The sequence below is a fragment of the Osmerus eperlanus genome, chromosome 1 (assembly GCF_963692335.1).
Source record: "Osmerus eperlanus chromosome 1, fOsmEpe2.1, whole genome shotgun sequence".
NCBI classification, from domain to species: domain Eukaryota; kingdom Metazoa; phylum Chordata; class Actinopteri; order Osmeriformes; family Osmeridae; genus Osmerus; species Osmerus eperlanus.
The window spans coordinates 5,897,558-5,912,710 of NC_085018.1; the positions used below are offsets into that span (position 1 = coordinate 5,897,558).

The 15,153-nt window shown below is 44.5% G+C and overlaps 1 protein-coding gene across 3 annotated transcripts in view; it reads right to left on the reverse strand.

Annotated features, from left to right (window-relative positions):
* Nucleotides 1-15,153, reverse strand: part of LOC134016951 (plexin-A1-like) — a 165,308-nt gene that overhangs the window by 66,173 nt on the left and 83,982 nt on the right. For all 3 annotated transcript variants that reach the window (XM_062456207.1, XM_062456214.1, XM_062456200.1), the window contains exons 5-8: nucleotides 4,300-4,400; nucleotides 3,027-3,150; nucleotides 2,493-2,646; nucleotides 1,454-1,553 (exon numbers count right to left, since the gene is read on the reverse strand). In XM_062456207.1, coding sequence (XP_062312191.1) covers nucleotides 1,454-1,553; nucleotides 2,493-2,646; nucleotides 3,027-3,150; nucleotides 4,300-4,400 — 479 coding nt within the window. The remainder of the gene's footprint in view (nucleotides 1-1,453; nucleotides 1,554-2,492; nucleotides 2,647-3,026; nucleotides 3,151-4,299; nucleotides 4,401-15,153) is intronic.

Here is a 15,153-nt window from a genome sequence, read left to right on the forward strand (position 1 = left end):
GTGGTGTCTTGTGATTTGTTTGCAAATCAATGTGTGTGTGTGTTTTGGATTACTTGTCCTTCTTGTAAGATAGAACATAACTCCCCATTATGTTACAATAAATCTTTGTAAACTATGACCAAGCAGTCTCACAAGTCCGGATGAGTCATTACCGGATATAACATTAGCAGTCTGATCTCATCAGAAACTGCAGCTCATAGATGCCCGTGGCAGCGTGGCTCAGGGAAGGTGTGAGTGCCAGTCTGCTGGGATCCTGCTCTTTCCCCCTCCTTCGTTTCCCTCGACTTGTGCAACTGTGGTAACTTCCAAAGTGTGTCCGATTCTGTGTTTTCTGGTATCCTTCATTACATCCATCACATAAGGGGTTTAGTTCAGCCTTAATGCACCCACCATGCAGACACTTGTCATTGAAGAACAAGTGTCTCCAGTCCCTACCCTCCTCCGATGACAATTCCCCACCTATCACCCCCACACCATAGTGCAACAACTCAAACAAGTTCAAGTGAGAACCGAATCGACAATCTTAACATGTAACCGCACCCCTTGGACACCAACTAAATAAATCAGTATGGGCGAGGTGGGGCAGGGGATTTGTCAGTGGGGGATAGGTTTGGGCTCGGAATAGAGGATTAGGTGTCTGCGGAGATGGGGGGGGGCACCAATTTGCAGAGGAGGCTCATCTGAAGGGGCGGGGGGAAACACTGGATGCGGCCTCGCCTATCATGAGGGGCCCCCTCGCCATCTGGTGACCGGAGGCTAATACCCCAGCTGACACCTCGTGGGGGCAGGGGGGGTCCAACTGCCCCAGGAGAGGGCGGGGACTGGAGAGTGGGGTTAAATCATGAAGAATCAACACTGAATGAGTGTTAGGGGGTGGCAAGACGTTTGGTCAAGCCAGGGGTGTGTTAGTGTGACGTCCACTTGTTTTCTCGTTTTCTAGACATTTCTCTTGATTTTTTAAGAAGAGCATTATGGGTCCAGATACACATATTACTCCCATTGTGTGCTGAAACAAATTAATCTTAGAGTACAATGATGACTAGATTTTTTCATATATTGTTTTGCTGTACTGAACAAGTGCTCGAACTTGGATTTGTTTGAGAACGCTGATCACATTCTGTCATTAATTAATCATAATGGTATTATCACCCTGTACATTGGATTATGATTATGGGAATAGTGTTACCATCTCATATTGCAATCGTTCCTTCTATATGGGGAATTCAATTTCACAGGGAAGGTAACATTATCTGTGTGTGTAACTTCACTGTCTCTGTTGTTATGTTCAGTAACATAAGACCCACAGAGGAAAAACAAAAAGAAAGACCATCACTCAGGACCAGAAAAAGGGAAAGAGAGACAGAGACCTCAAAACCCTTAGATGAAATAAATTGAAAGTAAATAATACACGTATATGAATTGAAGTTACTGAAAATAAGAAAAAAAATCTTACGAGGCGTGTACACTGCAGTTATAGAAGACGAAGTCCACACTGGCAAATTTCTTCCCTGTCTCCTTGGACTTTAGGTACAGCTTCACCGCCCTCTTGTCTCCTGTAGACACACACACAAGGCTTAGTGACATGCCACTTATATAGCAAAACACAAACAGAGGTAAAAACAGCACTTCACCCCATCACAGTCACGGGAACATGATTATTCTAGACCTGATAATCTGACATTGTGAGATAACACCTGGCTCGAGATCTCTTTAATATTTCACTTCAGGAGGAATGAATTTGTATGTCTTTTGCAGCTTTTTAGAAAACTTACCTAACAAACAATACCAATGTCAGTGAAACAACATGATCAATGCATTTTGGGTACTGTAGTCTCCAGTTGACACTTTTGAGGATGAAAGCACTAACAATAAACTAAAATGTACAGATGTACAACATAATGCAAAACCGAGATCTAGATTTACCTGTGAAAATGTTTCAGACTATAAATACACATTTAGAGAATACATTTCCTTTGAAAAAAAAGTTACTGTATAAAGAAGATTGGTATCTTTGTAGCAAGAGCACATTGAAACTGACACCAATGCATAATTCAAAACTGCGGAAATGGAAAACATGTCACTGTTTTCGGAGTATAATTGTGGAATTGTGTGGGTGCTTTGAAGAGTAACTTCCTTGTGACGTTGGAAGTGACAGCACATTCTCAACATAGATATCTATGTAAAGAATCTTGAGATTGCGATATCTGAAACTCTACACCACATCTGTTCTTTCAAATATTCCCCTAAGAAGAGAAATGCCATCCGACCAACGGATTTATACATATGAATGAAATGTGGGATAGGGCGGAAGGTAAAGAGATACGGCGAGAGAGGGTGAATATCGATCATTAAAATGGGCTTGAACAAGAGTTCTGTTCAAGTTCAGAACTGGTCCTGTCCAATGATTTCAGTCCGCCAAGGCAGATTACTTCACTTTCTAACCAACCGCAGAACCGCGAAAACGGGCGTTAGGGGAGGGGCCCGCCACTGACCTTTATTGCGCGTGATGGGGATGACATCGCGGGCGGAAGGCGAGAGGCAGTAGACATGGCCCCCCTGGATGCGGCCCTCCGTCTCCACGTAATCCTCAAAGGAGCAGTTGACGCCAGCCGCTAGGTCGGGCACGTTGCGTGCTTGCAGCACCAGCTGGGGGACATTGGTGACACGCAGGGGTCAGTGTATGGGGGGGGGAGGGTCGTGTTGTACAAGTGATTAAAAAGGGCTGGACATGTGAGGCGGGGGGTTCAAGTATGGCAAAGGGGTGGGTGGGAGTTTGTAATGGAGGTGGTGACTTAGCAAGGTTAATGTGTGTGTGTGGAGAGGGAACAGTCAAATGATGGCAAAGGGTGATATGTCCTCGGGTGCACATCCATGCATACGCACACACGCCTGCACAGCCACGCACATAGAGGTATAGAGCGTGCACATCAAATGTGTGTTGCTTCGAGCTATCAAAGTACCCACACACACACACAAACGCTGATGTACCTGGACAAAACCATACACACAACCATACATGCACTCACCTGGACTTCGGACATGGTGACGGAGATGTTCTGGGGCTGTACACTGAGTTCCACACACTGGCGCTGGTCTAAAGCAAACCGCTGGGGCTCGCTAGCTCTCTCACAGCTGTCCTTCCGGGAACAACTGGGGGTGAGGACAGAAGAAGACAGGAGGAGAAAAAGAGGACAGGAAATGGGCATTAGCATACTTGCAGGCCCCAAAGAGTGAAATCACAAACAGACAGACTAAAGACACTCAATCTACACTAAAATCCTCCAAGCACAGTCAGCACTCTGCCTACTAACACCAGCCACCTGAGAGAAGTTGGCCTGCTATGGCACTCTGGTGTATGGGCGGCCATCATTCCCCCTCTTTAACAAACAAACAGGTCTCGGTGGTAATGGCAAACGTGCTGAGCGGTGCAACTCATTTGGACCTTGACAATAAAAAGGCGGGAGCGAAAGGAAAAATGCAAACTGCCTGTTCTCGGCCCCTTGTTTACCGAGCCCTCGCACTCAGCAGGAAAAACCTGCCTTCGACTGCTCCCCAGTGAGTCAGACACATACACACACACACACTGTAGTGCACACACATACACAGCACACGCGCACAAGACCATGCATGTGTGATCAGACCTTTAGAAACTGAAATAGGCAGGATCTTCTCTCCAGCCTGACGTAGGCGTAGTGCTGTGTGAGTGTGATTTATGTCACTCCTAACAGTTGACTGAACAACCAAATAAAGCCAACAAGCTAATTGCGTTAATGAAATACCTAGCATTGTCTATACTGAATGGACAGTCTATAAATAGTGACACTCATCCAATAAGGAAGCTGCGAGCTGCATTTGAGAGAGGCAAGGTAAAACACCACTGGCATGTCTACAGTCTTGATTGCGTTTTCACCAATGCTGCTCCAGGTTTTAGCCTTCACTTAAATTAGAATACCCTTGTGAGTGTCTACTCTTTATTTTTTATTTTATTATAACCCTGAGAAAGGGCTCGCTGCCAAACACTGGAGGCATTCAGTCTGTGTGGTGTTCTCCTAATAGGTCTCCAAGGAGTATACAATGGTCACCTCTGCCACAGATAATTACAGAAAATGGACACGCACAACGCATCCACGCACAGTCTCTTCTCATGTAAACAATACACACAATGCCATATGAACTACACTATTGCCATTGTGTACGAAACGCACAATACAGATAAACTTTCCTTGCCTTTATGTATAGATATGGAAGTGAAATGTTGAGAGGTGATGGAGGTTTTGGGTTCGAGTACTGCATACTTACATGTTGTGGAGGACACACCAGCCGCAGTGGGGATCCCGGGAACCCAGGCACTCCCCACAGGTGGTGTACTGCTCACAACTCTCCACTGGTACCATGGTCACCTGGCGGGTGGTGTGGAGGGTGGGGGTTAGGGAGAGGGAGAGGGGGGGTTGGGTGGTAGGAGAGAAAAGAAATAACGTTTTAGTATGCCGGAGCAGCAGGAAGATGTGATGCAATAAGACAGAGCTGACACGCTTATCAAATGGTTGGGTTTCACATTGTATCCAGGGGGTGGCATGTGCACGTCCTTATTTGTCCCTTACGGAACCTTACGCACCCGTGTGTGATCTGGAGTGTTTTTCAAGGGTGTGTGCATGTCCTGTTGTGTCATTTGAGGTGTGTGTGCTGCTCCTGTGCGCTCCAGCGAGTTATTCTTGTCATGCCCTGTGTGACAGCCACCAACAGTGCAGTAAAGAATTGGGCAAAACATGCTATGCCAGACGACAGGTGGCTATGGCAACTGTACTTTGATTGACAGATGACCTCTGAGCCCTATGGTACAGGAACAGACTTATGGTCTAGCAGTGTTAGTGTGCATGTGTCTGTGTGGGTCTTCAATAGCAAGTGCGAGCACGTGTGTTGGTATGTTTGTGGGTGTGTATTGGCAAGTGAGCTTGGGCTGATGACTGTGTGTGTGTGTGTGTGTATATATGTGACACCACACAGATCAGAGACCAAAAACCCAGTGATGAGCTGCAGATGTTGCTTAAAGTACAGGATCAAGTGTGTAAGTTAACCCCCTCCCCAAGAGTTATGTGTTCTGACAGATGGTTAGCCTAATGGTTCATGCGAGCCTGAGTGTGTGTGTGTGTAATAATAATGTATAAGAAAAAGATGGAGCACATGTGAACATGTGGTCCTGCGAATGGGTTTGAGCTCGAGAAAGTAAAGCCTTAACTCCTCTATGGTTGTATGTGTGCATATTTGTGTGTATGAATGCATGCACGCAGATGGTTGCATTTTACATCGTCTGTGTGTATGATTGGTAAATGTGAGCCAAAAGTTCAGACCACCATGCACCTTTGCACAAGCTTTGGAGTGTCCGTGTATGTGTGTGTGTATGCTGCCTGTAAATCATGTGGCAGGGGGAGAGATCTGTTGGATGGGTAAGCAAGAACATTAAACAGCTTTCCCCTAAGGACCGTAATTACAGCTGAAGTTTGACACAGAATCTCACAAGTACACACACACACACACAATGTGGTAATACCAGCACACCTGGTACGAGACAAACAAGCTGGAGGTGGGCCAAGTGGTGGGCTCACTTCCAAGAGAGAGGGATAAGGGGAGGAGTGAAGCGAGCGGGGAGGGGGCAAGGAGCAGAGGGAGTAGGAGGAGGAGAGGGAGAACATATGGTTGTCTGTAGAGGGCCGAGGGGTTGTGAAGGGGAATGTGCATTTTGAGGGAATAGCATGTGTGTTCCTCTTCATGTGGGTATGAAGTGTGTGCAAGCTCTTTGTGTGTGTGGGTGTACAATTAGGAGCCCAACAAGTATGTTTTTGTGTGTAAAGAAACAGCAGGACCAGACTGGGGCAGGGAGTGTTGGGTTCCCTTAAATTAAAGTTGCATTACATTTTTTTGCGCTGTGGGTAAGAACATCTTAACCCACACAGCTGCGAGCAAATAAAGTTGTCTGCACACTGTAAGAAAGTGTTGAAATGGTGTGTGTTGTGGTATGTTTGAGTTTGTGTGTGGGGTGTGTGTGTGTGTGGGGGGGGGGGGGTCGTCAATGTCAAGCTCAGAAATTAGACTTATGAGAGCATGTGTGTACCCATGTATACATCTGTCTGTTGCACCAGTGTCTGCCTTTCAACAGAAAAAGGCATTCCAGTAAGCTCATCACATTACTTGTCTGGGTGACCTTATAAACTCCACCATCTTGTCTTTGCTCTGCTCCTATTCACAATTGAAACCAGAGCTGTAACTGTATCCCTCTCCCCCTGCCTTGTCCAAGATGACAAGAGCCCCCCACCCAGCCCTGCCCATCCATTTTGCCTAAGACATTTCCGCCCTTCTCTTTCAATCAGTATTGCCATCACCTCCTTCTAAATGCCGAGCTAAGGGGCTTAGAGGCGGTCGCCTCTATGGCCAAAGGACTTGTAAAGCTTTCAATACAAGGTTTCATAGGCAATGAAATCAAAGGAGATAAAAGTTGTTGCATTTAGGGGCCTATGGTAGACCTTTCCAGAAGGTAAAGAAGGTGAACCATCCAGCTGAAGTGAACCCAGGAGGGGGGGGGGGGGGGGGGGTCCTATAAAAGTGAGAATCTTTCTTTTAGGGCCATGGGAGCTTAGGGGTATCTGATCTAGGCCTGGTGGTCTGTAGCTCATTTCAGTCTGTTCCCTCTTTATTAGATACTGTCGCAACAAAGTACCATGGAAGCTTTTAAGAGGAAATGATTGTGACACACTGTACGTTGTCTTATCTTAACATCCAGTGTGGCCGATCAATGATGTTAAATAATCCATTTGGAGAAGGAGAAAAAATTACAAAATTAAATAAGTGTCCCCACGTTTTCCACGTATTTTTGAATTAGTACTGTGTTGTAGAAAAAACATCACACTGTTGTAATTATGAAGATGGAAAATGATTATGGATTATATGATTAAAAATGAACCTAATCACCTTTTTTACCTTTATATGCTATATTACTGAAAACCAGATGCAAAGCTGTTGACTGATTAGTATTGCCACTAATATGTAGAAGATATTAAGCCCAAAGTGCAAATCTGGATATTTAGGGTCTGAGGGTGAGAGAAGCCTGTGTGTATATGGTTCTTCCATAGAAAACTACAAGGCCCAGATATCATGGACTACAAGGCCCAGATATCATGGGACAGATTTACGAGCCTACGCCCAGGAATCTAGTGCAGCTGGTCTTCAAGGCCAGATCAAGGCTAAAAAATAGGAGTTTTCTATGTAACTGTAATCTGAAGCCCCTAGGGTAAGAGACCAATAGTGTGATAAATACATAATGCATCTTTGACAAACAATATTGTACCAATAGCAAAATTACAGAACTGATAAGGTTTTGATATATAAAAGAAATGTCCGGAGAAAAATTCCAGTCTGATCCCGGGATCTTGCTCACGTTTGTTGGAGTCTCTGTCACTCTGACTTCCAATAAAACACTTTGCTGAGTTTCAGTGCTATTTCAAACTTTGAGAATTGATCAAAGACGTAGAATATTTTAACCACTTCAACTGGACCAAAGTTCAGCTCTTTCACTTGGAAGACGAGACCAGGCAAGGGGAGGGAAGAAGGTTGATACTAGCTCGACCGGGCTCTGATGTAAAAACGCATCTGTCCTGTAACCAGATGTTCACGGCAGGGGATTTTAATTTTTTATTACCCATCATCAACACTCCATCTCCCCTGCTTAGCTACCACTCCACCTAGCATTAGCCAACGCTCCCCTATTTCAATAAACGTCTATCATCTTCCATCAGGCACGTTTTAATCTGCCCTCGCATCGAGCCGCAAGCAGCTACAGAATCGATACTACCCGGGCATTGAAGAACCTTCCGTGTGTGTGCGTGTCTTTTCATGTGTGTCTGCGTGTGTGAGGAGAGCAGGAAGCTAGATTCTGTGTTTGAGGAGATGGATGTAATAGATAAGAGTGCCATGACAGCAAGTGTTGTGCTTGAGGCTAGTGCTTTTCAGGCGGTGTATGACCAAATGTCACTTGTTGACTGATTAGACTGAAGGAAGGCAAACAGGACAAAGAAAAAGAGCGAGCGAGAGAAAGAACGGTATGTGTACCATCACTGTCAGTCATCTGCTGGATGCAATACAATTTCATAATGAAAATTAGAGAAATATTGAATTTGGCCTGTGGGGACTTGATGCTGGTGAGACAGGATGATCTTCGGAAACTCCTAAAAGTTCATCAAATACCTATTGTTATGGTCTATCCTGATGGTGTTTGTTTGCCTGTGTGCTTATTTCTTCACTTCTCTGCCCTTCTCTTCCCACTCTCTCCTCACCTCTATCTTTATCTCTCTCTCCTTCAACTCTTTTCTTTCTCCATCCATACATTAGCAGTTTCTCCCATCCTAGTTTCCTTAATTCAACATCCAAATTCCAATTCTCTTCTCCCCTTCTCTGTCCTGGCCTCCTTCATCTGCTCTTTCACTTCCTCCAATAATTTTAAATTCTGAGTTGATTTTCCTATTCACCTCTCCTACAAGCAATAACAGCACAGGTCTAAGGTCAAACCCAGGTGGGGCCTGGGCAACTCTCAAGACCACAACTTTAACACATACATACACTAGAGCTAATCATATTACACCAGCTCAGTAGGAGTTCTTCCTCTGTTTTCGTCTCTACTGCACAGTGTCAACACAGCAGGGGCTTTTATATAACAGAACTCATCTCGCCTTGGCACTTATGTGTCAGTGCATTTATTCGAGTGTCCTATGTTCCACCTGGTAGGGAATGAACACAAGTGGGTGGAAGTCTGTTTTGTCCATCTAAAGATGTAGCTTTGGCCCTTCAACCTCACATCTTACTTTGTATACACGTATTCAACTCAATATTGATAGCTGACTTGACAGGAATGGGGAGCAACGAGAAGACAAAGTGACAAAGTGACCTAGAGACAGACAGGGCTGGAAAAACAACGAGAGAGCAGTGAGCGGACTGAAAGCGAACGGAAGGGAAGAAAACAAAACAGGGAGAAAGAGAAATCAGGGATCACGCTCGTTCCTTTTCATCAGCCGTCTCATCAACGGAGGTTGACTTCTCCGCTTTATCTTGACATGGCCTAATCCACGTCTTTATCCTCCACCATCCCAGAGACAGAGAGACAGAGTGAGAGAGAGACAGAAAGAGAGAGAGAGGGGGTTAAGAAAAAAGGAGGGAAGGTGAGAGAGAGTAGGCAAAGAGAGACACGGTAGATAGAGAGATAGAGAGGGAGTGAGAAAAAGATGGAGAGAATGAGAGAGAAAAAAGAGAAAGGGCTATAAGGACAAGACAGGCCATCGGGCCTTTTTAATTAACTGCAGGGGGAGAAACAGCGGCCATGGTAAATTACTCTGTCACTTTAGTAAATTGAGTTTTTGAAGACTAGAGCACAACGCGCCTTTTGCCCGCCCTGGCATTTCCATTATCAGCGGGAATGAGAGAGAGAAAGAAAACCAGAAAGGAGAGAAAGAGAAAGAAGAGAAGGAAATAAAGAAAATGACAAATTGGGTCTTTCTTTTCCTTTTATTTTGTCCCCCACATCCCCTTTCCTTTTGAAAAGTCATCCTTTGTAGACAGTGCCTTGTAGGTACGCACAGGGCTCGATGTAGAAGCTTGGTTGGTATTGTGGAATGCTAAAGTTAAACTGAATTATATCATTTTCAAAGAAAAATGTACATTTCGGGAGGCGATTTTCAAGCTGTGTACAATATGTCGAGATAAGTGAAGCTATAAGCATGATGTGTCGTTCAAGCCACATCCTTGATAACTCAAGTTAATCATTTGAATTGCAATGTGCAAACAGCGATGCCATCTCTACTGGTTAGCCTAGGTGTGGTATTTATTTTACTATTAGATCGCATTTTGCATAGGGATGGAATATATGATTATCATTTCTTTCACTGTAATAAGGACCAATAAAGAGGATTTCCACAAAAATATTAATTATATGTTAAAGGATACTTGGTCTGCAGAATGTTCAGAATTAGATTGTTGACTGTCCTTGATTGAAAAAAAGTGAGTTACTCTCTCCGAAACACAATTTTTACAATAATGAGAAAAAGGATCACGGCTAGGCCCAGTCCTATGAAGGAAATGTTCTTGTTATTAATTCAGCTCAAACCCCCCCATCTTGTGTCATCTATGAATGAACCAGATCAAAGATTAGGCTGCTAGACCACAAACTATGTACAGCTTACCCAACAATTATAGACTGAGTTTATAGCTATTGTGAACTGTTAACAGCCTGAATGATTTGTTCATACTTACAGTTTATGTTTATCAGCACAGCAGCAAATGGCTTTACTTTTTGGATTTTATAAAGCATTCAGTCATATTATGTGATTGTTGTTTAATGTTTCTGTACAATGCAACAAATTGGACCTAACCCATCTCTAGCATACACTACGGACACTTACCTACAATAAAATGTCTCGGTCATAAGATCGTCACTCCTTTCTTCAGCATTGTTCGATCTGCAGGTGTTGACCAGGCAAGGCCATAATACTTTCATAGCAAGTAATAGTGTGATCTGTCTGAAGACCAACCTATTTTTTAAATTAAAATAAACTAAATGACTAGAATGGATCTTGGACAAAATGGCAGCAAGTGAAAGTGATTAGTTTCGGACAGGTATTTCAAAGCGAGAGACATTAAGTTCACATGAAAATGGGTTTGGGTGTCTCATTGTATTGTCATTGCAGGGGGGGAAGGGGGAACCGGTTGTATTTGTTTTCGACTGGGGTTTTAAGATAAAGACATAAAAAACTATCTTGTGACCGAAATAGTTTATGGTTGGCTCCGACTGGCCTCAGTGCCAATCAAGCTGAAACATTACTGTGCTCCTCATCCAATCAGAACTGAGCACAACTATAGATATGGCCTACACTTCAATTAGAATAGACCTGACTGACAACAGATCTATTCCGTGGGAGGGGAAAAATGGAAAAGAAACATGGCATCCCTTTCAATCACAGAATTATTTAAGAGAGTCTCAAAAACACTAAACTAAAAAGATGGGGGGGGGGGGGGTCTGTGAGCCATCCTCCATTAGGGTAGATAGCATCAGGCACAAGCCGCTTTCTGAACACTCATCTTTGCTGTTATCTGTGAAAGCATTACGGTAGAAATAGAGAGAAGGGTAAAGGAATACAGAAAGAAAAGAAAGAAAGAGGAGATGGAGAGCGAGAAAGGAAACCTATTTTGAAGAAAAAAAATAAAAGGGCGAGTGAAAACACAGATAGAGAGTAGGACAGAGAGAGATAGTGGATATATCCAGCGCAAGATTCCCAAGATTAAGACACATCTAAACCGCTCCTTGCCGCCAAATGATCCCATCTTACCATATCGCCTGCCGCAGCTGCCACTTTCAAAAGGGATTGTGATCTTTCACTCTCACTTTCATTCCTCCGTCTTAGGAGTGGGGGAACCGGGGCAGGAGCAAAAAAAATGGACAGGGCGAGGAAAAAACCCTCACATCATTGCTGAACGGATGACCTGAGGATTAGACCCCATTAACTTGCGGAGGGGTAGAGAGTAGAGGGGGATGGTTGAAATGCAACAGGAAGCAGCAAGCCCTCATTCATTGTAAAGCCGGTTTATTTTTTTCATTTCTTTCCCATGTTTTTTTCCCAAGCATGCTGGTCTTTAGCCTTCAATTTCCCTTTGACTTACCAGCTGACACAATGATACAATCGGGATTCAAATTCATGTTGCAACATCAAAGCCACAACTTAACAAAGCTGTTATAATGCCAAGAAAGTCTTCTTAAAATTGTTTTAAATTTGAGAAAATAGAATACACATCTTCTGTTTCAAACATTCAGTCCTAGCTAAACAAGACAAAACACCACTTGACATACACGACAACCCTGCCTCCCACACACCTATATCCGTATCTATTTTGACACATTCCAGGACAGTACAACAAACTCAGCATAGAGAGGGATGGTCGCCCAGCTGTCTAAGAGTGAGATGTGGGACCACGATGTGGAATGTAAATGCCTTGGGCAACGGTCTGTTTTGTTTATGTAGAATAGTGAGAGGTTATGGTGAAGTTACACAGGTAGACCGGACATACAGTCATGGCCTGGAGCAGGAACGATGCGGTGAGAAAGCTTGCATTGACATAGAAACAAAAGGTGTCTGTGTGTTTTTGCATGTGTAAATATTTCTGACCATGCCCGTGCATGCCTGTGTGTGTGTGTGTCTGTGTGTGTGTGTGCGCGCATGTATGCATGTGCATGTGTTTCCGCGTAGTGAGAAGGCTTCATTGTTGACCACGAGTTGATTAAGAGGTCAGGAGAGCCAGGGGTGCTAGAGGCTTATCAGCCACACAGAGAACTGTGTTTGTTCAACACTTATCCTTATCACACAACACTACAGAGAGGAGAGTGTTTGAGAGGGAGAAATAAGAGAGATACAAAGAGAGAGACTGGATGGACAGGGGAATTGGAGAAGACGGAATGAAAGTAGATTGAGCAGTGGAAGGGGAGAAAATGGGAAACAATGCAAGTGACTGAGGAATTGAGTCAGAGATTACGTTGGAGATCAATGTTGACAAAGAGAAATAGGCAGAAAGGTGGAAGGAGAAAGATGGAGACAGAAAGAGGGGAAGTCTGCACCGACATAAAGCAAAAGGGAAAAAAAAGGAAGAAAAGAACATGTGGATTGAAGTCCAGCACATGGGCAGAGGTTAAGTCACATACAGCAGATTGGCTTTGTTCTTTAACCTGAACTGATGCTTAGAGTAAAGAGTGTTCACGTCCTCCTAACTACACACACACGTGTGTATGGGTACAGCCATGTGTGTGCATGTGTCGTATTTGTTGTTGAGGAGGCTGTTCTACTCTACGTCTGGGAACAAGAATGCAATATGCTGGATGTAGGACGTGGGGGGATTTGAACCATAAACCATTGGGTTGGTGCAAAGGGGAGAGTGACTGGCAAGGTGTGTCCACTCGTCCCCTGTGTGTGTGTTGACAATGGGAGACAGACATTTGCTTTGTGCAAAGTACACTTTGGTGCAATCTGGAGTCAGAAATGTCTTTGTCTCTAAAAGTGGCCAAAGACAATCGTCAGTCCACATATTCACATGAGTGTGCATTTGCACACACGAGTATACACACAAAGACTGAAAGAGACATGAAATATCAAGACGCATACAAACACAAGGAACACACACACGCACATCCATGCACTTGCACATTCAGAAAGACATGACCACACACACACACACACACACACACAGTGGGGAACATTTGATAACTAATTTATCCCAATTGTATCCTGGCCATACAAATGACACTCATATTCACATTTCTCTTTCCGGTAAGATGCTGGGGTTCAATATTGGGGGATGAAAGACAAAAAACCTGGAGCCCTGTATTCACAAGGGAGGAAATGAATATTTATGCTTTGCAATTAGCTTGCGCTGAGGAGTGTGCCATGATGATATGCATGAATGGCGTCAAAAGGGACCAGCCTCGACTGTGTGAAGAAGAGTGCGCCGAAGCGCGGGGACGCTAGAAAACAAAGACCTACCAGAGATAAGCTACCACAGCCCACTGACTTGACTGAACAAAGATTAGAAAATGAAACACTACACGGTCCAGTGTAGTTACAGTGAAAGGAAATCAGTCCAAAACGAGATTGTTTGAGTTCACTGTTATGACTGAGCAAAAGACAAAATGAGGCAATGTTTTAAAGCACACAAGCTTAAAAGCAAGCAATATGTCTGAGCAGTCCCATTTTAGCAAATGGATGACAAATGGAGCTAAATAGTAGCCCTTTCTTTCCAATTGACATATAACTCTGGGGCAGCTGCTGATATTTAGCCACACTTGCGCCCGTCTAACGTCTCAGGGTGTTTGACTAGCGCTGTGTCCTTATCGCTCATGCATAACCCAGCTCCTATTCCCCAAATGTCAGGGAGTCAAAAACCTTTTATCTATGCCAATTCCTATTGCCACAGCGCTGCCCTGGTGTTGAGGAGTAGAATATAGGTCATTACCACACACACACACAGTAGGCATGCACGCACCATGAAGACAGACTAGTGAGCCACACGGGAACTCAATCTGAAAACTATTATGCATATGCACTTCTCCCTTCCTCCCTCCTTCACACGCTGGATCCCTCCCTCCCTCCATATTTCTTGCAAATACATACACATGTCAAATTCCTTCCTTCGATAAAAATGACAATGATGAATAACAAGGACCCAAACTACCCATAAATCACAGCACTTTAGCGACGCTCGCCTCAGAGCGGGATTTTCCTACTACTACCTACAGGCTGTCACCCATAGCCCTGACTGTATGTGTGTGTGTGTATGTGTGTGTGTGTGTGTGTGTGGGGGGAGAAAGAGGTGAAGGTGGGGGAGGACTCGTCACAGGTTACGCATCAGTGGATATGTCCAGTGACACCTTAATGTGCTTGGCTTGTCTCTGGACCCCCGCAGGGCATCCTGTACAGTGGTTGGGGTCTCCCTCTCTGCATCTTCACACACACACACACACACACACACACACACAGTAAAACCGTATGTGTGAGTCTCAAAGAAAAATAAGTGTGTGTGTGTGTGGGGGGGGGGGGTGCTCCTCAATTTCCCCATACCAGATAAAATTCCAGAATTTTCCACAGCTATCTTCAGGAAGGAGCAGTGGAAGTGTAATAGGATAGAGCACGCGTTTGTGGGTTGAGGTGGGGGATCATTAAAAACGGGAATGGGATCATCAAAAGCCCGTTCACGAGGGAGGCCCTCAATTTCAGCTTAGACGAAAGCAGGCGAGACAGCCCAGACATGGATTTAAAAATAGGGGTGGCTGGAGGTAACACGGAGGGGATGGGGGAGGGCGTTACCCCTCTATCATTAATACCAGGGTGGGATTTTAAGACCCCCCATTCCCCATATGCTTAACCTGGCCTGTTCTCTATTAATGGGGATCACAGACAGACATGGAGATGTGTGTGTGTGGGTATGGTGCCATCATGGAACTTAAGGCAGAGGAGCAGAGCAAGTGTCCTCGTTGTGTCCTTATGATGCATAAATTATACAGAGTCTGTACGACCCCCAGCAAACACAGTGCGCATGTGCATACCAGTGATTATCTATACAGGGCTGTGGGCATCT